We start from the raw sequence: 26,156 nt of genomic DNA, 5'->3' as shown, positions 1-26,156 counted from the left end.
TCTCTGAATTGACAAATGTCCCCGTCGAAAGTGGATCTTTCACTGGCCTGTTTGGGAGTCCCTGAGCATCGCTGATCCTCCACAGTTTGGTGCACCCAGGAGACGGGAGCTCTGCCAGTCCTAGTGTGTTGAGTTTGCCTGTTTGCCAAAGTGCAGATTCTCTTTCACTGCTGCTGTTTGAGTTACTCCATTTATTAGATCTCATGATTATATCACTGATTTGATAGTGCTGAATGGCTGCACTGGGGTTTTTTGGTAGAAAATTCTATTTTCCTTTATTTGGAAGATATTTGGCTTATAAGTTCATGAAAGTGACCATTTTTTTCCTCACTTGTAATTGTATGCTAATTGTAATTTTTTTAACTTCTTTACTCTCTGGACTTGTGCTTGTTCTGCAGTTGGATGGAGAAGTAGCCTTGTTCATACGTTGTCATGGGTGGCTGCTGTGTACTTTCCTAGTTGCTAAAGCCACCAGGATTCGGTGATGGAGGCTTTACTGGAAGGAATGCAAAGAAATGGGCAGGGGAGGTATGTATGCAACAGTATACACCAGTCATTCCAAATTGTTTAAGTACTGACCTTCCCTCTTACTCAGAAGCAAATCCTCCAGTGTCAGACAAAGCTTCCGTTGCTTAAATAAGGGCTTTGGAGTTTGTCCACTAGTGCATGCTGGTGGACAGACAGAGTGTGCGGTGGCCTTCAGCTGGTGGGGAAGCAAAGTCACTGGGTGACCTGGCTTTGCAATAATCCCTTGTTAGGCATTATACTTTAATTGTTAGAAATTCAGTTTTATATCTTCATGAAAACCTTACCTCTTTTTTGTTGTTGTTTTCCCTTCTTGCTGTCTTAACATCAAGAGCAATAGTAATTAAAGGTGTGAATAAATATTTTTTTTTGTAACAGCCTTGCAAGGTTAATGAGACATGTCTTTGTTAGTCTGTTTTTATTGAAAACATCTGATTTTTCCCTGCTCATGTTGAAACTGCAGAGTCCTATTAATCTCTGAAGAATCCTTAATGCTCTGTCTTAGATGAAAGAATCTAGACTTTTGGATCCTTGAGAAAGACTGTAGTGCCAATAAAAGAAAAAAATGTTTTATGTGTTAAACAAGAGTGAAGCAAAAGTCACTGATGTTATTTTAATAATAATCTTTGAGAATGTGACTGAAATTTACTGATGCCATGTCTTCTAGGGATAACTAGTTGCTGAAATCAAGTTTAGACATAGCTTTATATTAGCAGATGCTGGGGAGGAAATGTTCTTGCTCTGCTAATTTTTGGTTTCTCACAGGACAAGGTGAACTTCAAATTTAACTGATATTGGCTCCTTTAAGAAATATTTATTTCCTTATAGAAAAACTGCCAAGTTGTGAAGTGTGCATATGCTGCTCTGGGGGAACAGAGAAATTTCAATCCCTTAACCTATTGATTTCTGTTTCTTTTCAGTGCTTCCTGTTTGACAGGCAAATTAAAGGGGTAAAGATCATCATGGGGTTCACTGCCCTCTAGGGCTGGATCTTGAAAGCCTTAATATTGTCCCTGGCTTAGCAGCTTGTGAAGTTTTAGAGGAGTTAGTTGAATTGTTTTCAATAATTACTGCACCAAATTAGTAATTGCAGCATCAATGGGGAGCATGCTTTCCCCAGTGGGTTGCGAATGTTTTATTCTTCATTATCATGTTGTCATCCAACCCCCTCTACTCAGGGGTTTGTCTGCATTTGTGATAAACTTCTGTTTTGAGGAGATGATAGCTTGGCTGTAAGATTTCTCTGGTGACTGAAACTTGATATAAAGTGCTTCTGCCTGGAGAGCAATTAAGGCAAATATAAAATACGGATAAAACATGCTCCAGTTTACTTAGATAATGCATAATACTTAGATAAAGGGATAAGTGTTTGTAGGTGCTTGTATTGGTTCTCTGGATAGAGGGCAACCCCCTATGTTTAAATTGCGTAGGTCATTCATTCTCATTGAGATTTCACAAGTGTTCTTTGCTGGTCATTGCCAAATTTAGCTCTCTGGCCAGTGATTTGAAGATAACACTTGTGAGATACTGCATTAGAGAATGGGATGGACGGTGAAGTATTAAGTATATTTCTCTGCAAGCTAATTTGCATAGAGTTCAAAGCACTGCACGGGCAGAGTTGGTCCCTTGGTGCAAGTCAGTTTGTTCTGCTGACTTTGTTGGTATGGTACACTGGAGCTGTGTTGGGCAGCGCCTTCTTTGTAACGTCAAGCTCTTTGCCTTCCAGCGGTGGGTTCTTGACTTCCTGTGAGGCTGAACTGCAGGAGCTGATGAAGCAGATCGACATTATGGTGGCTCACAAGAAATCTGAATGGGAAGGACAGACACAGGCTTTGGAAGCTTGCCTGAGTGCTCGAGAGCAAGAACTTTCCTCTGCCAAGGCTGCTCTGCAGGAAAAATACAAGGAGGTACTGCCTCAGGTTCATAGTTTCCTGATCAGAGGCGACGTGTGTTTTACATGTTACATAAAGATACATATATATATATATATATGTTTACATGTATATATAAAGATACAAAGACTGAACTTGAATTTCAGAGTTTGACTTTTCATGGATGTGTTTTGGGTGTTGTTTCATCAGTTTTTATTTTTAAATTTTTTTAATGTTTAAATGCTAAGCCAACACAAGGGGTTAACTTTAGCAAATAGCTGTGCTAAGTGGAACAGGAGCCTGTCTCATAATTGGAAATCAGGAGTAGAATTTACAAAGGAGCTTGTGGGAATAAGGTGTCTGATTCATAATTCAATCGTAGTCAAGTGATCAGCTCTCTGAGGGTTGGTGGAATTCCACAGACTGAACTGTCAGAGTTTCTAGAGAGAACCAAAAGATGCTGAATCTGGTTACAACAGTAATTGACAGTCCGGCAGCCTGCAGTCATTGGAGAAAGAACATTTAGCGGTATAAACTACACCGAGATGTTGCTGGGAGATTATCCAAGGGCTATTTTATGCACCTCAGGTTTTGCAGCCTTTAATTAAAGGCCAAATTTCTGTATTAGTGTAAAAGTATCAGTAAGTGAAGTTTTTGCATAGGATGTGGACCATAAACTTTCTCTTGTGCAAATGTATTGATGTATCCTTTCTTGGATCAAAGGAAACCAACAGGAATCTGAATGGCTATATCTTAAGATCTAGACACATAGACTTTTTCTGAGAGTGTTTATAATTTGTCCTCCTATTTGTAGCTAGTGTCCTATCTTTTGACAGACTGTTAGCTACAAATTGTGTTTCAGCAGCTCTCTGAGGAAGTTGCTTTGACTTCTTGGGTCAGAAGCCAGCTGATAACTGCAGTTGGATTTTTGGGCTGCATGTACAACTATACTACAGCTATTCTTACATCCTCAAAATTACCCAAGTACTGCTGTAGCTTTTAGTATTCTGGTGTGGAATCTAGTCAAATAAAGAGAAATGTGACAGGCAGTAGCAAGAGTGGGTTAAGAACTCTGTAGTTTCTTGTTAACATGGTCAGGTGCTTCTACTGGTCTGCATGGCAAGTTTTGGAATTAATGTCTTTGTTACAGAGTTATTAAATCTGGAGTCATACCACAGGATTTTCATTTGCAAGAACAGTGATTTTTATCATATAGGTTATCATTGTTGTTATCAATTGTGTTTTCTCAAGACACTTGTGAAATATTTCTTATCACCAAAAGCGAATATTGATTTCAAAACTGAACTGTAAACTGTGGTTAGGTGACTGCTGGAGTATATTGATGCTTTTGGTTTACTCATATGAATTTTCTGTGGTGATTTCTTTTAATTTGTTGGCTTGCTGTCCTTTTGGTGGCCATTTTGGGTTGTGGATGGGAAAAAGATGGGGGTGGAGGGGAAAGGCAAAAATGAGTCACAGGAGTCTGTGAATCAATGTAAGAGAAGTCTTCCCCATGAGTTTCAAAGCCCCATTTCTTTATCTTCCTTATCTCCATGTATTATTTGGAATATCTGCTTCACCTGAGTGTAGTAAGATATCGACATGGCTGTCTTTTCTCTTGGTAGATAGCTTGAAATCCTAATGCACGGTTATAAAGAATTTTATGAAAATGCCATATATAAATAGCATTTTGACACAAGCCAAAACTGTCAGTTTCATCCCAAAAAAATGAAAGTCAGAAATTGGCTCAAAACAAGAGGTCAGAACAGAAGCAGTTCTAGCCTCAGCCTACCAAAGATTTAGGCATAATCTTAATCTGATTCCTAGTCAGTGACCTCATTGCAACACACAGTTGTTAACAGAATTAGGATCCTTTAATAGTCATTTACCACTCCAATTATAATGTATATTTGTGAAATGAAAACTAATCCCAGTACCTACTGACAATAAAGTCCACTTGTTTATTGTTATTTATTTGCCTTTTAACTCTTCATTCAGGTTGGCATGTTGCGTCACCAGGTAGAAGACCTGGAGAAAGCCAAACAGGACATGGTTAGAGAATATGAACAACAGCTGAAGAAATTTCAAGAGGAGGTGAGCTGCAAAAAGAGAGGATTGGTTTTTACTTCCCAGTTGATAAATGATCTGATAGGTGAAATACTTTGTATCATTGCTTTTGTTTAAATGCGATGGTTTTACAACTCCCCATTCTTTTAATGTTTGTGTTCTTACAAAAAAGAGCATTGAGCATAGACAAAGTAATATTTTTATGCTTCATTAGGCCTGGTTTTTTGCACTTCAGAGGAACTTGATGACAAACAGAAAACTCTGGGAGTAGAGGTGTGTAGTAAATGTATTGTTGCAGTTTTCATGTTATACATCTGCAGAAGTTTACTGCAAAAATTTCCCGTGTTTGCCCATTCTAGTCACCATAGTGCTTGTTCTGAAGTTGCCGTGGGTACAGGCAGCAGCAGTTTGCTCCTTCAGCATTTCATGAAATTAAAAAAGGCTGGTGGTGTAACTGGCCTTGATCGTGTGAGGTCACGAGATGAGAATGGTATGTAGTCTCATCTTCTTTTTGCCTCCATTGACTCTAATTGTGTTTTCTGAAGACATGTTAGTCTTAATAAAAACTAAATATACTTAGAAAATATTTTTTGAAAGTAATTTCAGAGCTTTCATCTCAAAAAGCTTCTTATTCACTGCAAGGTGGTGCATGTGGAACGTCCTGCAGGTGCTATAAGAGCATTCCACGTTTATGCCTTAACTCTTTGCCTGTCTCCACTTGCTTGTCAGCGGCAGTGAGTTAAACGGCATGAGCAGCTAGTAGAGCATTGACCTGTTTTCTCTGGAGGGTTGGGCTTAGTTCATCCTCTGTAAGCCATAAGTTAAATTAATTTGGTAGTCTCTGCTTTGACAACAGAAGGCATCTGTCCTCATCTAAAACAACTTACTATTCGGTATGACTAACAGTCTTCATTCACGAGATGCTCCCACTGGAATTGTGGATAAACTGCAAAGCAAAGCAGAGGTGCGTTGGCAGATCTGCCTAAATTGCTAAGACTGAAATACAGTGTGTGTGTTGTGGCCAAAATTGCAATGTGTTGGTATTTTACCCACACAGTACTAATGCAGATGACATTAGGCTCTAATATTCCTCAGTCTTCTGTTCTTAGTACTGTTTGGGGAAATTCTTTCTGTCTCGGTTTACCAGCGTTACCAGTAAAATTACAGGTGCGGTGTCTAACTGACAGAGGTTGTTGAAAGAATAAACCTGTAGTCTCCTGATGTGTTTGGCAAAAGTTGTTCGTATATTAACTCTAAGCCTGTACGTCTGTCCGTTCCCATTGAACATGCCCAAGTACTTTGCTGGAGAACCTTTTGTGACCAGAGCACGAGGTATTGATTCAGATGTTTTTTCTTCTCATGGTCCTTCTCTTCATCTATGGGCTTAGCTTTGTCTGTCAGTAAAATGGGAATGATGGCTTCTCAAATTTATGTGACTATTTGGAAACTTTCTATTTAATAGTTGAATTGGGAGGAGCTCATAGGATGGAAAATTCCATGCAAGTTGCAAGTGATTATTTGCACAGAGGGTCATTTAAATGTCAAGAGTTTTTTCCTCATTTCTGCTTCTGATATGACTTTAGCATTCTAGCAGTAGGAGTAGGAGTGATATTTTCTGTTGGCATTCTCCGCTTATTGTGAAATACATGGTGTATCTGAGCAGAAAATGACAGATGAAGTAGTGTTGATATTATGTATAATGGCAATTCTCAAATCTTCCTTCTCCCACTAAGCAGAAGAGTTCCAGTTCCCACCTGAGCTTCACAAGTCTATTTTAATCACGTAAGAAACTCTACCTCTGTGTGGAACTGCCCCCCACCCCGTGTGTGGTGTGATGTGCCCCTCTGTATGAGGAGATCAACCACAGGTACTGCCTGCTGGGAGCCACCTGTAGAGAGAGCGTTACCATGCTCTTGCTGCATTAACAGCTGCATCTAAACTTCCATCTTATCAATATTTCAGTCATGTTTTGATAGTAGTAAGACAGAGGTCTAATTGGAGCTGCTGATGTCGTGACTTCAGTGGCATTTTGCTACTCTTAGACAACTCGGCATATTTTGCAATCCTGTTGCTATAATAGGCTCATTATACAAATAAAGGTCTTCACTTGCAAGCTCTGTGGCTTTGATTAGCGGAATTGTTTGTGTGAAGCCATTTTGTGTGCCTTCTTTCAAAGTGCTGGTTAATTCTTGCCTTGGGACCTTGAACAAAGTTGTCTCATTCACTGAATGGCTTGCAGTTGTCCAGGCTGAGGAGGAGCTATGAGAAACTGCAGAGGAAACAACTAAGAGAAATTAGAGAAGAAGCTAATAAGAGACAAGGGGAGGACCATTTTGAAATGAGCCGATTGACCAGGAAGCTGGAGGTATGTAGTGAAAAAGCAAGTGCTAACCCAAGTTTGTGTGTATCAGCTGACTTTCTGGGCTTCACTGGTGACTGAATAGTCAACTAGGAAGTGGACTATGAATCCTGCCTAAAAAGTACTCTCCAGGTGTAGCTCTTCTCAGCTCCTTGTATAATAAAAGCAGTTTCCTATACTGGGGCCTCTGAGTATACACGATAATCTATGCTACTGTTCTTATTCTTAGACTAAATGAAAGGAATAAGGTGCTGGAAGGGTAATTAGTTATGTGAATGGAATTAATTCCTGTGTGGTGAGGTTGTCATCTGACTTCTTTTAGGAGGTAGGAGCTACGTGTTAAACTTCCTCTAAACCCTATCTCATGTTTTAATCTTTCCGCTATGCTGAGCTCAACCACACTCAATTTTCTTCTACTGTACCCTGAAGATGTGGCTAACAAACACATCTGGCTGATGTAATGTCCAATTTCTGGAGCAGAGATTAGCATTAAAATTCTGTAGTTCATACTTGCCGTCTTAGCGATTTCAATAGCAGCATGTTTTGGAAGCTAAAGACAGTCTGAATTGTTAAACCTCTGACAGCAAATCTATGAAACTAACCATGAATCTGTTAGCACTTAACATTTGTAAACAGCAATAATTGACACTGACGTTTTAACTCAGGAGGGAAAGAAATACAGCAAGCACAGTATGTGAGGGGTTTTATACTGCTGAGTCGGTGCATCAAATGACTGGCTAATGGTGTCCCTGCTGTGGGGAAAGGTTCATGAGGATATAGCAGAGAGAGAAAGCAAACATGGATATGAACTAGAAGAGGGCCTTCTTGTCAACTGTGCTGTACTGCTGTACTGCTCCAAGCCACTCCTGCTGTCCTTGCAGGAGTTTCGTCAAAAATCACTTGACTGGGAGAAGCAGCGCTTGCTTTACCAGCAGCAGGTGGCATCGCTGGAAGCCCAGAGGAAGGCTTTGGCTGAGCAGTCTGAGCTCATTCAGGTACGATTAATAATGTGCTGAAAGTTTTTGTTTTGTTTGTGGCAGCAGGTGGGAGGGGAGGGAGAGGGGTAGAGGGAAAGACTAATGAAATCTCTCAGGCTTGAATTCAGTTTAGGTTGCCATTGAAATGACTTTTAATGTCCCGGAGGAATAAGGATTACTTGTGTAAGTGCTGTATGGAAAAAAGATCTGGAGTCTGTCAGCAGAGGTTAGATAAACCTCATGCAGCTCTCCCTGCCACCCCTCCAATTAGTAGAGAAGATAGTAGGTTGAAGCTTTCTTGCCCTAGGAGACAGAGACCACAGCATATGACACTTTAAAATAGCTGTTACATCATGTTGTCTAGTTCAAAGCTGTGTACCTGCCAGTAGCTAAATATGCACTTTGTAGGTCCAGCTCAGAGGATGATGTTGGAAAATAGTCTTCCCCTACTACACATACTTCTGCAGAGTACTGAAGTACCAGTAGTTTTCAGCCCTCCTTTTTTTTTTTTTTTTAAAGTCTCTTAAAGGCAACAAGTAGTGGGGCTGCTGTTCCTGAAAGCTGATCATTCAGTGAGTTAGTGGTGCTGCAGCAGAGCAAGATGAATGACCTCGAGCACAGCTGTGAAGTCACACTGACACAATCACAGCAGACACTGATAAGAAGCTCTTGCTGGGGGCTTTACACTTAATGGGCTCCTGAGTTGCTCTTGAGTGGAAGCTCCTGCAAGGAGGAAGCTTGTGATGACAGGATTGAAGCTGGCTCTGACAGGGCCTTTGTGAGAGGCTGACACTAGTAGATCTACAAATGCAGAGGGAGTCGTGGAGCAGAAGGTCTTGCTGCTCTGCTGTCTTTGCATCATTGATGGCTCAATTGTCTGAGAACAGATGTGTCCTTGGAGTGCAGGCTGGTATACTGGAGCAAAGAGGAACTCTTCTTACAATACAGCAGAACAACAGGAATTTGGGGAGATTTTTCCTAAGTGGTGTAGAAGACTTAGGTGCACAGATGAACAAACTGCCTGAATCCTCAATTTTTTTGAAAAGCCTGGCATGAAAGTGCTAAGTTTTTGCCTTGGATGTTTCTATGCATTTTGTATGCTGGGTGGTTTTTCTGGCAGAAGGTCAAGCTGAGATCTGTGGCCATGGTGTACTTCCCCATTCTCTTCTTTCAGCTGGCTTCCCCTCATATCTTTCAGTGCAGCTCAGGGAAGCCTGGTATTCTTACCCAGTGATGGGCACCTTCCTGTAACACCTGCAGCTTTTAAAGTCTGGAACAGGTGAAACTTGGAATTCTGTGCTGTCCTGAATGTTCAGGGGCTGGAAATAAGAGAAAGCTTAAATGTTTTCTTATTGCAGAAATAAAGATTCAGGTAGTCTGGTACTCTGGTTTCTTGGGTGGAAAAAGGCTGTACTTTAAACTCGTTACCCCTCCTGATTATCTTTTCTGTCATGACTATTCAAATAATGAAAAGACTGTAATCAAAATTGTACCATAGTCTTCCAAATGCAGACTTCCTATAGTTTTCTCAGTTATGAGGCATTGTATGTCAGACAATAAATCAAGGCATGTGGTGATTCTGAAGCTGGCAGGAATTGCTAGTCTTAGAAATTGGGACTAAAGGACTACTCAAATATTTTGTTTCAGCTTTTAAAAATTACAAGGTACTATACAAAAAGGGAATACATGAATATTCTTAGAAGCTTGTATGAAAGCTGTTAAATTTCACCAGCTAGCTATGTGGAAAGCAGTGCTATGAAATAAAGTATTGTGCCTATAAATAACAGCGTGTATTGTTTGCTAGTCATATGTTCCTTATAACTTTTTTTGTCTGCCATTAAAACAATGAAACATTCAAAGTGAGCATTCTTGCATGCTGTTAGAACCAGATATTCACTGCATAAAGCAAAACATAATTGACTGTTACACCCAGTTCGGTTTTTGATCTATTTGGTGTTTGTGTTTTTTTTCATTGTGCACCAAGAGCTGCTTTCTATCCTGGTGTGGAATTAATGATTGAGTAATCTCTAGCTTTTGTAGGGTATTTACAAACCTTCTTACATGCTGCTGTTTCTCCTCATCTAGCCTTAGGTTAATGAGCAAAAAATAGCAGGCAGCTTTGTTCTTAGACAGTTCATGCTCAGACAACTTGAGTGATTTGAGATCCTCTTTTCCCAGATTCTCTTTGACTCTCTTTTGGAATCAGAGAGCCTTTTCATTTTTTTTTTTTTTTTTTTAATTCTATTTGTCTTCAGAAGTTTTACACATCCTGTAACCCTGGAACAATACTTTCCCTAATTCCCTGAAAGGCAGTGTGGCTTACTTTGATAATGTGACTTGTTACACAAAGAAGTCAGTAGTTGGTTTGAATGTAATTTTGATACACTGTGTTTTTTGATAATTTAGCCTTAATACAAACCAGTTGCTCTTAGCAGACTCAGCTTGCCAATCGGAAGCAGATTCTGGAGTCAGTGGAGCTGGCTAGCCGATCAGAAATCCAGCACTTAACCAGCAAGCTGGAGAGGGCCAATGATGCTATCTGTGCCAACGAGTTGGAGGTGGAGAGGCTTAACATGAGAGTGGACGATCTGACCGAAAACAATCGGATGATTCTGGAAGATCAGCAAAGAGTTCAAGAAGAATTAAGGCAATCCAAGAAAATGTTAGAGGTCAGTGGAGGAACTGTTAGGAAACTGAATATAAAGCAGCACTTGTGAGAATTATTAGGAAGGCTGTTAATTGCAGAGCTCCCATCTCTTTCTAGAGCCTTTGTAAGGTTCCTGATTGGCCTCAAAGCTGGCTTTGTACTCATCTGGTGCTCTGCTGTATTTCCAAGGGTTTCTTAAAAATCTGATCAACCTCTCATTGCCTTACAACAGACTGATTTGGTCCATCTTGCAACAGTCATTCCTTCTCCCTTGCATGTAGGTGCTACAGGATGAGAAGATGGAACTTAGAGCCACCTTGCAGTCTCAGGAGGATTTCATTGACAGCTCCAAGCTGCACCAGGAACAGTTACAGAAGGAGCTGGCCAGGCTGACAGAAACTCTCCACACAAAAGAACTCCTCATCAGGTAGCATCTGTGCCTCATTGGTACTTATACTCTTGAATCTAGATCTATATTCCAGGTTCTCCTACTGAGGATGGTAGAAGCATTTTCATGCAGCTGGATCTGTATTGGTTGATACATAGAATGGTACACTGTGGTTTCTCACAACTGCTGTGCTTCCTTGCAGCATTTGCCAGACTGCTTTGCTTTTGAAGTCAATCACAGTGAAGAGTGTGGAAGGAATCAGCTTTCTACTCAGCTAGGTTTCTGGAGGCAGCACAGGGCTTTTGAGCTTTTCAGCTTTTTTTTCCTCAGGCATTTTTAGTCAAGTGCTGGAGGCCTTTCAGGATTTGATACTGTGCTTTTTAATGGTGGTGAAAGTTCTCACTGATTTAATGATGTCAGATTAGGGTCTTGGTAAAGTAACTACGGATGTGACAAAATAATCTTGGCTTTCCCTTTCTGCAGTGGCAATGTGCAAAAGCTATAGGATTCTGATGGCCATGTCAAAAGATTTTGGCCTGTGTTACTGAACAGCCACACTACTTCTTGCAAGCTGGATGTCTACTAATGGCAGGGAAACTGTCTGGATCAACATCAAAATAGGATGCAGTCCTTTTTAATCAGCCTGAACTCAAAAAGGGGGCTGTCATCCAGCTAGTGTGTTTGCTTATTCACGATACACACAGGTGTCACCTAGTGTTGGGTTTTGTGTATTTTTCAGAGAATTCCAAGAAAATGGTGGTTATATTCCCCGTATTAGTGAACTCACAGAATCACAGAATGTTGGGGATTGGAAGGGACCTCGAAAGATCATCTAGTCCGATCCCCCTGCCGGAGCAGGAACCTAAATGAGATCACACAGGAAGGCGTCCAGGCGGGTCTTGAATGTCTCCAGAGAAGGAGACTCCACAACCTCCCTGGGCAGCCTGTTCCAGGGCTCTGTCACCCTCACTGTAAAGAAGTTTCTTCTCAAGTTTAAGCAGAACCTCCTGTGTTCCAGCTCACACCCATTGCCCCTTGTCCTACCATTGGGCATCACTGAGAAGAGCCTGGCTCCATCCTCGTGACATTCGCCCTTAACATATTTATAAATATTAATGAGGTCACCCCTCAGTCTCCTCTTCTCCAAGCTAAAGAGACCCAGCTCCCTCAGCCTTTCCTCGTAAGGGAGTTGCTCCATTCCTTTAATCATCTTGGTGGCTCTGTGCTGGACTCTCTCAAGCAGTTCCCTGTCCTACTCAGACATGATGTTTCTGTGCTGAGATTAAAGTTCATGTTTCTACTTAGGTCCTTGGAGGAACGTTTGGAAGAGAATCGATTGTCTTCCTCAGGGCTGGAGTTGGAGCATATACTACTGCAGCTGGATGTTGCCCAGAAGAAAGAACAGCACTTACAGTCAGAAGTGACTCAGCTTGAGAACAGGTAGCTGACTGCTTGCTTCCCCTGGCTGTGCAATGAAACTTGGATAATAATTTAATGCCTAATATATTGTATTCATGAAGTTAACCAGTCCCACTGATTTTTGTAGGCTTATTTTAAATATCAAAGGGATGAAGAAATCAAGTGCTATTCATTTTGCAGTTTAATAGTGAGACTGTTTTGCTAATTGGTTGGCTGCTTTTCACCGCACACTGTGGGTGTTTTAGCTTGCTTCGGCTTAGCACCTTCATTAGCAATAGGTTAAGGAGTCGTTGTTAGTCAGCTGGTAAGAACCAGATCTAGACCTTACTGTGAAATAAGAATTATAAACAAGTCTTCCTCTCAGAATTTGTGGTTTTCAGACTAATATTCACACGGGAAGTTTGTAATCTTAGTACAGTAAAGAAACAAAGAAGAAACAGCTATTATCTGTTAGATCAGCTTCCTGATCTCTTTTGAAATGATTTTGGTAAACAAAACCAACGGATTGGTAAGGAACTTCTAAGGTAAGAGTCTGGTTTCTGTTATGACGGACATAGGAGACTGCTTAGAAGATCAAAGTTTCTCTGACCATGTCCTCCTTCTTGGGGTATTCTAATCTATAGTTTTACATTTGGCACCCAGCCTGGTGTCTTCAAATGCAAGGTGTGTACAGCTGAGTGAAGAGCTGGATGAGAATATCAAAGAGCTGCAGTCGATGGAAGAACACCATACTGAGTCAAAGGCAGAGATTAAAAAGGTAATGTCGCTTTGTTCCTGGAGAGTGGGAGAGGCACTTGTGGAGTCAGCCCTTCCCGTGTGTGTCATGCCTCAGCAGTGCACAGTCAGCAACGCTCCAACTGGGACCAGAGGCCAGCAGTGTTGGGGAGGCAGCGACACGCTGAAGGGTGGGGAGCAGATATGACAAGGAGGAGTGGAGAGGATGGGTTTGCAGGTTTCTGTATGTGGCTGTGCTGCTTACTTTGTGAGTATCTCTTAAGCCTACCCCTGCATCATGCAGCACTCCTCTATGGTGTGGAGATACTTGAATTAGCGCTGGAGGGGCAAATAAGCAGAGAAAGTAAGGCCTGGAATCCTGCGTTTAAGCCTAATACAGGCTCCTGACAGGGTGAAGAACAAGGAGGAAATGGATTTTGCTGTAATATATGCTGTCACACTTGAGACATGGCTTCAAATGTATTCTAGCTGGAAGAAATGGAGCAGCTCATCTGCCATGAGGACCACAGCCTAGGGCTCTGTGCACCCAAGGGAGGCACGCCCTCCAAAAAGCTTGACTTCTAGTAATGGTCTAGATCAGTCAGTGTGAGAGCTTTCACTGGAGCCTGGTTAGAGTAGAAACCTTATTGGACTTGAGTGAAAAACCTCACTTCTGTGAAAATCTTTCATCTTTTATTCTGAATGTACAGAGGTGCAGATCTTGCCAGAGATGCGTGCTTGGTTACACGTTTAAACAGCCACACAATAAATGAGTCTCCTACAGGCTGCTGGTGAGGAAAGAGAGATTTATTACAGCTGTTTCTATTTTATATACTTGGGAGTCATTGAGGTGACACGGAGATAAATCACCATATGTGTAGTATTTACATGGCTAGGCAGAGATCATCTGGTTCAATTTTCTAAAATGCTTATAATTCTTAGAAAAATCCTGGAGGTTTGAGTGGTTAATATTTGTGGCTAGTGGAATGGAATACTAGGGAAGAAATTATGCTATGTTGTTCTTCTATTATGCCACTATATAGATATATGGTGTACCTACTAGAATGTTATATGCAGTTCAGGTCTGCCATCTCAAAAAGGATTGAATAAAACAAGATAAGGTATGGAAAAAGATGACCAAAAGGATGGAGTGTTTTTTATATGAGGAACAGCTGAATGGAGTAGGACTTGCCAAACTGGAAAAAGAGATAAATGAGATTGAATGTACTAAAAATAAAATCATGCTTGTCATGTGGAAAGTAAATAGGGAATGATTATTCTCTCATAATGCAGGGACTAGTGGTCATCAAATGGAGTTAGGAAAACAAAGAGGTATATTTTTACCCTGTGCATAGCTAGCTTGTGGAAGTTTGCCATGGGTAGCTTTAGTTGTTACAAGCTAATATTGATTCAAAAGACTTAGGACAAATTAGTGTCAGAAAAGTCTGGCTAGAGCTATTTAAAGACACCATCTCTGCCTCAGAAAGGCAGAGTGGCAAATTTCAAGGTTATATTATGAAAGTGTTACTGTGCTTGCCCAGTGGTGGTGAACCTTTGGGTATCTGTTTTTGGCCACAGAGGTAGAATGGTGAGCTAAAGAGACTGTGATTTGATCAATTATGGGTCTTCTTGAGTACTCCACAGCATGTAACTTAAGTCTTGTCCCAGTTGGAAATTTATGGTGTGGAAAAGGATTGGAATGAGGTGGTTTTCAATCAAGAAGGACAAGCATGCACAGAGGGCTTGTTACGTGGAGCTTTTAGTTTTCCAGTACTTAGATTTCACATTACCATGTGCAATACTTTTGCTTTTTTGCTGAAACATCTTGTAAAAGCTTGTGAGTGGTGTGTGCATATCTTTCTCCAGCTGAAAGAGCAGCTCTCTCAAGCTGAACAAACTCACAGCAGTGAGCTAGAAGGGATGAAAAGGGAAATCTCCAGGTTGACACAAGAGTTACACCAGCGGGACATCACAATTGCGTCTGCAAGTGGCTCCACATCAGACCTAGAACAACGTCTGAGAACAGAGATTGAAAGAGCAGAGAGGAAAGCGGTGGAGCACAGGGTAAAAAAAGGCAGAAAACTCTTATGCTCTCTCTTTAAGGGATCTGAAGGCTTGAAATACCACCCTAGTTTTAGCAGTGTTAAATTTCCTTCTCTCTTCAGCCTTTGAACAAAAACTTTGAGACCCTTCTAGTGAAATTTTCTAATTTATGGTGTTCACTGAATCTGTCCTCTTTTTCAAACCAGTAACTGACAGTCAGAGAATTCTTTTGAGATCACTCATGCTAACTAGGCCTGGCTGATGACATCTTTGAAAACTAAAGTGAATGACTGTGCATAGTGATTTGCATGGTCTTCTCTAGAGGGTCCCTGCAGAGCTTATGGCCCAAAACTTGCTTTGTACTTCTGCTTGAATTGGGGGTGAAAAATGCCTGTAGGGTGTTGTGGGCATGTGTTATGTTCTTTTTTCTGAGCTGCTTGTTTGCCTTTCTCTCTCCTCAGGTAATTCTGGTCCAGCTGGAAACCTTGAGGCTGGAAAACCGTCATCTCTCAGAGATGCTGGAAAAAGCAGAGTGTGGTATGCTAGAGGTATGCATTAGGGAACGGAGGTGGGAAGGGGCAAGAATTGTGTGTCCCCTGCCTGGGAACAGTACTAGTCTTTGCCCAGGCCTCTCACAGTGCTTGGTAGAGTTCAGTGAACTTAAAACCCAGGCAAAAAGGGGCAATTTGTGAGGAAACAAGATGTGTAAATACTGAGCATCTTGTTTGGTCAGAGAGTAGTGAGGAGATCTGCAGAAACAGAGCTGTCATCTCAGTTTCTTCTCCATGAGATCTGGCTTGTGTTTTTTAGTATGTTTTGTTAATTTTCCATTTTAAGCTGGTTTACCTCAAACCTCTGATTCTAAATGTGTGATGCCCTTTTGACCTGTTTCAGAGCTGTAACTGCCACAGCCCTGCAATTTCTAGAGTGAGAGCATGGTCCCCTCCCAGTCAGGAGCCATTCAGCAGGGCTTGCCCTTGCACTTCACAGGCAGGTTGCAGCCTGGGAGTGTGAGCTGGATGCCCTGGGGCAATGTGCCAGGAAGGGGCACTGTGATGGGCTCCTGCTGATGTGCCACTCTTGGGGCACTCAACCTCATCTGGAGGGGAGAAGGGGAGCCTGCGTAAAAGAGGTGCAGTCTTGGCAGGAGTAATACCTTGAAAGTGGTTCATTTCAGTGCCTGTGTGAAGGAAGAAATAGCTGTTTTGCAAGTTGTGTCTCACATAAACTAGAATGGATGCCTCACAGGGGGCAAGGACTGGATTCAGACAGCTGAAAACCTGATGGGAATGTATCATCAGAGCTTTTATCCTGTCAGATCTGTGGGAAGGAAATACTCAGCTCTTAATACTAGTTTGGGGTGATTGTCAAATGTGCCAAGTTCTTGGGAAAGTGTTGAACAGAAGTTTGCAGCTGGTGAGATGGAGAAAAAACAAAACTGATTTGGGACCAAAATGACCTAGGCCCATTATTTTCTACTTGAAGTGCCTGGAAGGCTTTTGCCTGCCTGACTTACCAAAAAACTTGATAGCAAAGTGCAGAGCAAGTGTTCTTGTTTGTTTTTTTTTTTTTTTTTTAAATGCCCCATGGCACAGGAACTACTGATCTTGGTCAGCATCTTCTAATGCACATTGGAAAGTCCTTAGATACAGCAGTGATGAGAATGAATTAAGCATCTAAATTTAATAAAATTGTCAAAAAGAAAGTGGGCGTGTCGCAGGAGTATAAACAATGGAAATTACATCCATCTGGCCTAGTAAGGAGAAGATGGGAAGCAAGTTGTTCGGTTTTAAAAAAAAAAAAAAAAAAAGCCTCTACCAGTGGAAGTTTCTCAAGGGCTGTGGGTCATCCCAGGTGGGGAGGCATATGCACAGCCTTCCATAATTATTACCATAGGCAATTGCTAATTTGAGTGAGGGGATCTAGAAGTGATCTTTGCAAAGTGATCTAGAAGTGATCTTTGCTGGTAGAGCACATGGAAAGTAGTTTCTCACTGAGAGTGGTTACTTCTCATCAACAGCTAAGCCACTGGGATATGTGTTTCTTCATACCTGTAGGAAGTATCTGGCAGAGCCTGCTCCTCTGATACCTGTAGAGTTGCTTGGACTGAGACAGTTCATGGGGGTACCACCTCAGGGTTCCCAGCTTTGGCTGAGCAGCTTGTATCTTGGCTGACATAAGTGAGGGAATCCTAGAATTATACAGCTGGAGGAGAACTCGAGGTCATGTAGTCTTTCTCACTATCACAAGACGAGAGACAGATCCATCTGAACTATTCTTGGTCTCTATTTTCCTGTTTTCAAAAGCATGCAGTGGTGAGAGAGACTTCCTTTCCCAGGCAGATCAGCACAGCTTGTTTGGATGCAGACACGATAAGGCATATGTAATTGATTAGCTCTTACGAAAGCCTTGAAAATTTTGCCAGTGAAAACTGGGATTAGAGGATACGCCTTAAGGAATTGCTGTGGTGGCCTTTGCTCTGGATTTGACTATGGTGTCTAGGAAATCAGAAGTTTTGACTTCAGCCCTTCTCTGTCCATTAGGGAAAAGATGTCACCCTAAGAGCACTCAGTGAAGACTATGCTGTTGAACTAAATAAATTAAAATCTGAGAACCAGCAATTGCGGAAGGATCTAGCAGAAGCCAGAGCAAAACTGGAGCTCACTCGGCAGGTCTGCCAGGATGAACCCGAGGGCACTGCTCAGCAGATGCAGAAGGAAGAGCCTGAGGCCAAGGATGTGCAACACAGGTGAGTGTTGCATGACCCCAAGGATGCTACTTCCTTATTACGAAGGAGAACAGAAGTGTGGGGTGTGTTTTTAATGACATACTTTATATATAGTATCTATTTCCAGCACATAGAACACAAAGGACTGTTTTGGAATCTGCCTCTGTGCTTTAAGTAGTGCTATAGCTTTTAGTCCCAGCTGATCTGTGTTCTGCAAAGCAGAAAAAACTATATCGCTGTCTTTTTACTGCCTTAACCTTTTTCTTTGATTGAGAAGCAGTAGGTGCTCTTGACAGTGAAGGGATTGGCTTTGGCCCAGGTGGCTGCGCTCCTTTCTTTTGCAGTACTAGAATGTGCAGACTGTAGTTTTTGGTATCTACAATAGCAGAATGAAGGAGAATTCCCTGGAGACTGGATGTGCGTCTGGAAGCCCTATGGAAACAAGAGCGAGTTGGGATTGCCAGGGCTGTTAGTAACTTGTATGTTAATTTTTATCTGTATTTTAATTTTTATGAAGTTCAGCAAACTGTCAAACCTGCCTTCCAGGACAACTCAGGAAGCACAGGACGAGTGTGATGGACAAGCAGAGAGAAAACATCAAAAGCCTGATGGGACTCTTCAGCATCATCAGGGGGAGTCCCAGAGATGGGAAACTGCTGAAAGAGGAACTTTAACTCCTGAGGTGGGTGAGCTACCCACCCAGACCAGCAGGAAGAACTGTGTGGAGTCATTTGCTTTGGGCACCTTGTTGGGAACAGATTCTTTGCTCCATGTGCTGGATGGAAACAAAGATTTTGAAAATGAAACATCTAAGCAGTCCCTCTCAAATGATCAGAGAGAATCTGTGCCTTTGGTAAGCAGCTGTATAGAAACTGGTTGCTATTCAACAGCTGAGGATATAGCTGGGTTCTCATCTGGCAAAAGGACCCACTTTTTTGAATGTATGATCTGTCTACATCGTGCATGTGGTTCTTTAGACATACATCAAATGTTAAACAGGGAGTTACAACCACTGCTGGATGGTTAGTACTTGGACAATGGGAGCCATGTGGTTATCATTCAGAACTCTGGGGCAGGACTTCCTGTTTGGTTTCACTGATAAGCTAATTCCAGAAGCTGATGGTTCTCTCTGTACTGGTACATCAGTGTGTACTGCAAACTGCTCCTGTCACCTCAGAATTCTGCTTCAGTGTTTGGCTTGGGTCTGTAGTTGAGGCTCAGAGTGGGTGTAGAGTACTGAATATTCAACATACAGTTTCTGGGTGAATCTGACAGCTGGTGCTGCACATCTGCATCCACTGTAATGCACAGAGTGAGTGTGACCCCTCCGAATGGGACTGTGGTAGTCATCACACTGAACTGAAAGCCAGTTATGGCAGCTGGTAGGAAAGCCTGAAATCGGTGCTTCACAGCACAAGGGGAGGCTATTATTTTTCCCAGTCGCTGGTCATACTTTTTTAGTAGGGAGTACCTTCTCTGTTCTTTTACCTTAGCTCAGTTGCTGGAGCACTTGCTTAAGGTACAGGAAATTTGGACTCGATCTCTTATTGCCTGTGGTGTTTAAGACCATATATCCCAGTACCCCCTGTAATAACAAGGCTATAGACCAACTTGAGCAGGGTGGAGAATGGAAGAGGGACACAGAGAGCAGCTGTCATACCCTGGACCAGACAGGGCTGTAGTAGTTCAGGGAGGGGAGAATCCTGGCTGCTGATCCTTGTTGCAAGCGTGTTGCCCCTAGCAGTATTGGGAGTATTTTCTCCCGAGTGTGTGTTGTTAGCAGTGACAACAGATACTTTTATTTTGTGGGGAGCTCAGAGAAGAGTCTCTAAGGCTGATGCACAGATAAGCAGAGGCTTGTCAGGCCCTGCTCTGCAGAGGCTTTGCAGATCTTGATGAGGTTTACTACCAAGAATAGGTCTTGATTATTTCAAGACTCAAGTAGCTTGTGGGCATGTCCTGAAAACAAATGTTGGGAGCTTGGGAAACTGTAATATTCTAAATGGAAACTCTTCAGATTGCAGGATTGGAACTTAAGTGTGAACAGTTCCACTTCAGGGTCTGAGAAGCTCTAGGGCTTGATGTTTATTAGAAAAGAATGTACTGCTTTTTGTTCCAAAAGGTAGAAATAAGGTTTCTAAGGAAATGCAAATATTTCTCTGCATGTTGACTGGAACTCCCTGCTCATGGTTAAGTTCCAGTGTCTTTAAATCAGTTCCTTAATATTAAAAGAGAAGAACTCTAATCAGTAGGCAGTAGTGGAATGGGAGAGATTTGCTTGTTATCTGCAGCCTTTTTTTCTGCTTCCCTTTGTTCCTGGCTGTTGATAAAAAAACCAGAAAACCGTGAAACTCCAGGATTTTGAAATAACCAGTTATTTTCTCTTGCCAGGACACTGGGACAAGTTTTCTGTAATGGAAAACAGCCCCTTAGTAACTTTATAATTCACCTGTCAGCCCCTGTGCGAAAGTTTCTCCTAGTTGACTTGTAAATTAAGCCTAGTTTGCAATGTTATTTTTGTAAGTTAAGAACTTGTGGGTAAGTGATGTGAGTAGCAAGGGGAGTTCTTGACTTGTAAAGGGAAAGATCTGGGGTAGTTTACTGACCATTGCCAGCTGAGCTGAAGTGCCATTCAGTGGGCTGTGATGGGAGTTCGGTCTGCGCTTGCCCTGTGGGATTGTAGCAGGAACCCATTATTTCAGGGAAGCAGAGGAGGTATATAAAAGAAAGCAGAGATATCCCCAGTGCTGGTCCAGTCTGGCAGTTCTTTCCTGTCTCTGGAATTTGTATTCTGAGGTGATACTGCTCACTGATATTTTTATTAAGACAAGGAGCAAGATGTAGACCTTGAGTGTGAGGCAGGACTAACACACCCGGGACAAAACCCTTGGTGTTTCATAGTGACCTTCTCTAGAGTTATGCTGGGATTGCACATACCATGTCACTCTCTGTCATTATTTGAAGTGGCGGAGCTCGTAATTGAAGTGAAACTCCAGTTCCTCTAAGTAAACAGTCAATTCCTATTGATACCTGTGGGGTCAGGGTTCCACCTCTGAAGTGCAACAGTTATGTAGACACATGGAGAGCTTATTTCTGTTCACCTCCAGCCTTGCAGTGCCTTAGAGAGGGGAACTACCAGAATGGAGAAAGTTTTCTGTGCTGAAGGAGTGATTTTACTCCCTGCAGTTTAGTCAAAGGCTTGAGGGGCTTTCACTGTTGGTTGGAAGCTGTTGGTAGGGACGTTTACCTATGATACAAGCGTGAGACCTGAGTGCTTAGTTTGTCCAATAAGACAGAAATGACACAAGAGCTCTTTACAAGCTTATTTAGTTGCGTGGTTTGCTGATTAGTGTTGTTTCTGGCTGAAACTTGGAATGAAAGAATACCTGATATCCCTTTGTTTCCCTTTAGTGTCCCCTGCCTACAACTTCAGTTGGATCGATAGCTGCAAGATACCTGGAAGAGGAAGAACTGAGATCCCAACACATCCTGGAGTGCCTAAATGCTCACATTGAGGAACTGAAAAAAGAGAGTGAAAAGATAGTGAAACAATTTGGACACCAGGAGTAATGTTGCTTATTGAATTTGAATGCTGGGTTGCTTACAGGGTTCCAAACTGTGACTGGGGAGGTACCTATAAACCAGTTGCCATGGGAGGTTGAGTGAGAGGCTGTATCTCCCACTTTGAGCTGAATCAGCGGATGGATATTGAGGAAAGGAAACTCCTCTCTAACATGTTTGATCTGATGGAGAGTATTACACCAGAGACACTTTAGTCAGCTTGCTGTAGGTCAGAAAGCTTCATCAGAGGTATGTGTGCTCTCACAGATGATGGCGTTTTTTAGAAGCAAACCATTTGCTAATTTTAACATAAAGTATTTTAAGTATATTTTATACATGTAAAAACATTGAAATAAAACAAAATGGAAAAAACACCTCTTTTCTTGTTCATACAAATATACAGAATAAATCTCTCGTGACTTATCTTGCGTTCTCATTGGGAATTTTGATCAACAACCTTTTCCTCCCATAGTAGCTATGTTCTTCAAGGAACAAGGATTATAATTCCTCTTTCCTTTAGGCTACCTGTGTTTTCTACAGTTAATTTTCCCTTAGTGGAATTTCTTAATATTTCTTGGTTCTTGCAACTTCTGCCTTTTACTGTTTGTGTAGTATCTGGCGTCTTTTATCTGGCCTTGCACTTTGCTTGAAGTACTGAGAAATAGCTGAGGAATGAATGGCTGAATTCTGATTGTGGTCACAGCTCTTATAAAAGAGAGTAGTTGGAACTGGAAATGCAATTGTATGGGAGGAGAACCCACAACCAAGTGAGGTTCATCTGCATGACAGATGTAATTGCAGCTGCTGTGTAAGCTGGTATCAGCCTGTTTTGAACCTAGGCAGTCTCGGACACTGTCCAGTCAAGTTGAACTGCTGCATTAAAATACATCTGCGACCTGTTTTAATTAATATTTTCAGTCCTTCCTCAAGGAAAGCAAGTTCTTAATGGGCAAACAGAACCTGTTTCATATGGACTTGCTTTTCTTCCAGGGGCACTCTGCAGTTCTTCTGTGGCTGAGCCTTTACAACCTTTGTCCAGGCAAACCTAGGGATGGAGATATCCCATGTCTGTGTAAGTTTCCTGTTCCTTTCCATCAGCTTCACCTTGTCTTAGAGCAGCTTAATGGTGTCAAGAAACAGGAATTCAAACACCACATGTGCATGCAAAAACCAACCATCGGGTTAGGCAGATGAGTTCAGCAAAGGTGATGCCTGTCTGCAGCCTCTTCATCATGCCATATAAAATGGGACTGTACTTGGTCAAGCAATTCTGCATTCCAGAGTTGAAAAACGTTTGAACCAACAAGTCCTTTTTATTTTGGCTTTCTTCTGGAGGTCTTTGAACAAAGATAAAACTTTCAGATCCATTCTGGATTCTCATTGTGCAGTCTTTGTAATGAGGTGTTTTAGCTGCCCACAGCTGGGGATAAACTGTGGTCATGCATTTTGCACATAGTCAGCATTGGCCTTGGTTCCTGTTCAGAGCTGTCCACAGGTAAGCATTTTTAGAACATCCACCTTAACTGTCCAAATCTCAAGTAAGGACTTGTTGATCATGGGGCATTTTGGCAAAAATTGAACAGCTAGATAGAAGAAACTGTTGTTTCTAGTTCCTGCATGAACTATAGATCCACTGAGTATGTGGTATACCAGAACTCTTAGGGATTCCTTGTGTCCTTCAGTGGTGACAGCAACACCATTTTTAAAATGATACCATTTTTTATTTCCTGAAGATTTGTTAAGTAAGCTATGTCATGCACTAAGTGCTTTCAGAAGCTTAGAAGGCATTTGGGCTCATTAGTAGTGTTTGCTTCCATATCCCTTTCCTTTAGATATTTGGCAGTTCATGTTGGTAGAAGTGAAGAGTGCAACTGAAGGTGATGCATTTGTTTAATTAGAAGATATTTATATATTTGTTGTATAAATGTATTTTGATTATTATATTTATTATATAAATACCTACAGTATTTATCCATTTCTACTCCCTGAATGAAGCTGCTTATTACAGGTATTAGGCTGTGAAAATTTGATCTAAAGTGATCTGAAGAGTAAAATTTGCAACGAGAACTGCTGAATTTTTTGCTTTGTGCTGGCACATGTGCTGTCTTTCCCACCTTCTCTCTTTGTGGATATACAGTGTCGTGGACTCTCGTGTGGCTGCTGTTTCTGGAGTTGCTGTGCACAGACAACAGGAGAGGAGGACAGAGGTTGAGCAAGGCAGGATGATGAGTTGAACAGTTTCCTGCTCTCACTGCACTGCTCATTTTTAAGCGTGTGTCTTTCTCATGGCCAGCATGGAAAAAGTAAAGCATCTGATTGTCTATTAGCTGTATTCATTCCATGGGTGAGGAAGCTACCTCCTGAGTAGATGGAAGTGCAGAAATAAAAGCTTGTTCTGTACATACTTAATTTAGCTTCACAGAACCAGATATTTGCAAAACTGAGTGATCTGAATTTGTAGTGCAAAGTAATTGCACCTCTTGCTGGTGTAAGGATTACAAAAACTGTTCATTCTGAAGGCATGCCAAGGGAGAACTCTGAAATGGGAGAGCTGGTAGTCCCAAGATAACAGAGAAGTCTGTTCCAGAGACATTCTCCTGGTGTTAGAGTCTTGGCTTTGCTGAAGAATGTGCATTTTTTATGAGGAGGAGGAGAAAGACTTGTTTATCCTAGAGGGAGATGTCACAGCAAGTACAGACTTCTGAGGTGCTTTTATCTGGGGCTGCAGGGTTTCTCGGGCATTCTTCTCTGCCTTTGCAGTGTCAAACATCCCTTGGAATAATCACCTGGCCCTGGAAGTTTCATAATTAATGAAGCTGGAAAGGATTTTGTGTGTCTTTGAACTCATGCCTTCGACAGCACTGAAGAATTTCTTATGCATTTGCAGTGCTGAGCCAGATGCTTGTTTTCAGTTTGAAACAAAAATGTGGAAATTTATTTGCAGTACTTCTGTTTGTACCAGCCTAGCATCTCAAAAGTGAGAAGCTGTTGCTGTCTGTCTGTAGTGTGCTACAGATGTTCTTCCGTGGGTATGACAGTGCTTTGGGTCACTCTTTACTTTGAGGGGTTAAGCGTGTCTGCGCCTGTGTACATGGGCCTAATTGCAGGTGCCTGGGTTTTGCAGTGCTGCCTGGGGAGAGGAGGGATACTTCCTCAGCTCTTGCTAGGTGGGGGACAATAGTCTGTAAACTGGCCTCTTTCCTCCCTTGGGATAATTTTCTTTTTTCCCCTGCCATCTTGAGACAGAATAGTGCATGTGGGGTTAGAGAGAGACCTTGTGAAACGGAGTCTTTGAGGTGAAGAGCAGGGACCGTGTTCATACTGGTGTAGCTCTGCAGAGAGAGGCTTTACCGTGGCTGTGCAGTAGTTGTACCCGTTTGTATACATGTAAGTGAACGTCAACTGTTTGGTTGCATGAAAGGTGTATGTATGTTCTCTTGGTATCCTTGACCCTGTTATGTGGAAAAAGTAGATTTATTGAGTTGCTAAGCTCTTTGGGATGCCTCCTTACCCCCCTGTTGTAAGAAGTGACGTTTTTGACTGGATCAGCTTGACCTGTAAAATGAAAGCTACTGAAATGGGTCCTCCTTGATCTGAAAAATGGGATCTAAGAAAAAACTTCTTCTAGCTAGACACCAAAGTAAACCAGGGCTGTCTGTGCTTACAGACAAGGTTTGCTTTAGCCTTCGGGGTCTTAGGCAAACAAAAAATCCCTGAGTCTTTCTTGCATCTGCATCTGTGCTGTTCAGTAGGTGTTGCTGTCCAGGGAGCAGGTACCTCCTGGGCTACAAAGCTTGTCAGTGTTCCTGCAGGCAGGAGTTGCTGCTGCCGGTTTTTGAAGGCAAAGACACTTAGATGTTGGGGGAGAACTTAAAACCTGCTTTTACTTCACATATGGAGCCTCCTTATCTCCAAGTACAAAAGGACTCCAAAGCGTTGCTGCACTCCTGGCAATCCTAGAGCGAGCTTTGTTAGCTTACATGCTGTGTTTATACTTCCAACTTGTGCCTGCAGTAGCCTGCGTCCTCTCTGAGAGCTCTGCTGCTTGAATACAGCTCCAGGTACCCTGCACGCTCACTTAGTTTCCTTAAAATTGTGTCTCAAACCTGGTTGCTGGGCTAGAGGGAGTAACGTAGGCAGGATGGGAGGCAGCAAGCCTCCTGCTGTCGGTGGGCAGCCCTTCACCCTTGTGCAGAACTTCTGACACCCAGACGCTGAGGAGGAGGGGAGTGTAGGAATAACCCACGTATTCTGTGTGGAAAATACAGCAGCTTTGTGAAGAGGAATTCATATCATTTGGTCAATAAAATAGAATGCAAAACCATAACAGATTTATTTAAAATTCAAGCTCAAACATAGTATTTCTCAGGTCATGCTAAACTTACGGACATCTGAATATTTTTTTTGAATCTTACTTGATCTGATGACATGTATTTGTGGCGAGATTCGCTAGAAGATCACCTCTACCTTGAGCATATTGGGGTTTTCCTACAGAGTAGAGCACCAAGTAGTTTTTTCCATGATAATAATGTCACTCAGCCTGCTATTCCACGTAACCCCTTAAGTTTTTTAGTTGCAGTATTGCATAGACAAGTTGGAGTAAGGAGTGATTTTTGAGAACTTTATTCTCATTTTACTGTAGTCTTAGTTATGGAAACACTTGTATATACTTGAGATATGATTACAGTGTTAATATTGCAGAAAAAGTGTTTACAGTTCAAATACTCTAATATAAAAAGGTAAAAATGATTTTGTTTATTGTATTTAACAGTCAATGTAAAAAGTAATTTCGCAGTATCACTTAAATTTGTAAGACAATGAAGTGCACAAGAAAACTTCATGTTGTATCTTCTTCCT

The 26,156-nt window shown here is 41.9% G+C and overlaps 1 protein-coding gene across 3 annotated transcripts; it reads left to right on the top strand.

Moving 5' to 3' along the window:
- The first annotated feature begins 484 nt into the window (after positions 1-484).
- On the top strand, positions 485-21,308 carry CEP63 (centrosomal protein 63). 3 transcript variants are annotated; one of them, XM_010170890.1, is made up of 14 exons: positions 485-528; positions 2,252-2,432; positions 4,395-4,490; positions 6,703-6,828; positions 7,704-7,817; positions 10,235-10,468; positions 10,728-10,873; positions 12,140-12,274; positions 12,896-13,010; positions 14,834-15,031; positions 15,472-15,558; positions 17,554-17,759; positions 18,285-18,591; positions 21,150-21,308. In XM_010170890.1, the coding sequence occupies exons 1-14, from the start codon at positions 485-487 to the stop codon at positions 21,306-21,308; spliced, it is 2,148 nt and encodes a 715-aa protein (XP_010169192.1). The 3 variants fall into 3 exon arrangements, with proteins under 3 accessions (XP_010169192.1, XP_028941511.1, XP_028941512.1); XM_029085678.1 differs by lacking the exons at positions 17,554-17,759; positions 18,285-18,591; XM_029085679.1 differs by lacking the exons at positions 12,140-12,274; positions 17,554-17,759; positions 18,285-18,591.
- Positions 21,309-26,156: the final 4,848 nt, after the last annotated feature.

The sequence above is a fragment of the Antrostomus carolinensis genome, unplaced genomic scaffold, assembly GCF_000700745.2.
Source record: "Antrostomus carolinensis isolate BGI_N321 unplaced genomic scaffold, ASM70074v2 scaffold21376, whole genome shotgun sequence".
NCBI classification, from domain to species: Eukaryota; Metazoa; Chordata; class Aves; order Caprimulgiformes; family Caprimulgidae; genus Antrostomus; species Antrostomus carolinensis.
The sequence above is the reverse complement of the archived record's forward strand: the minus strand, read 5'-3'. Positions and strand labels throughout refer to the sequence as shown.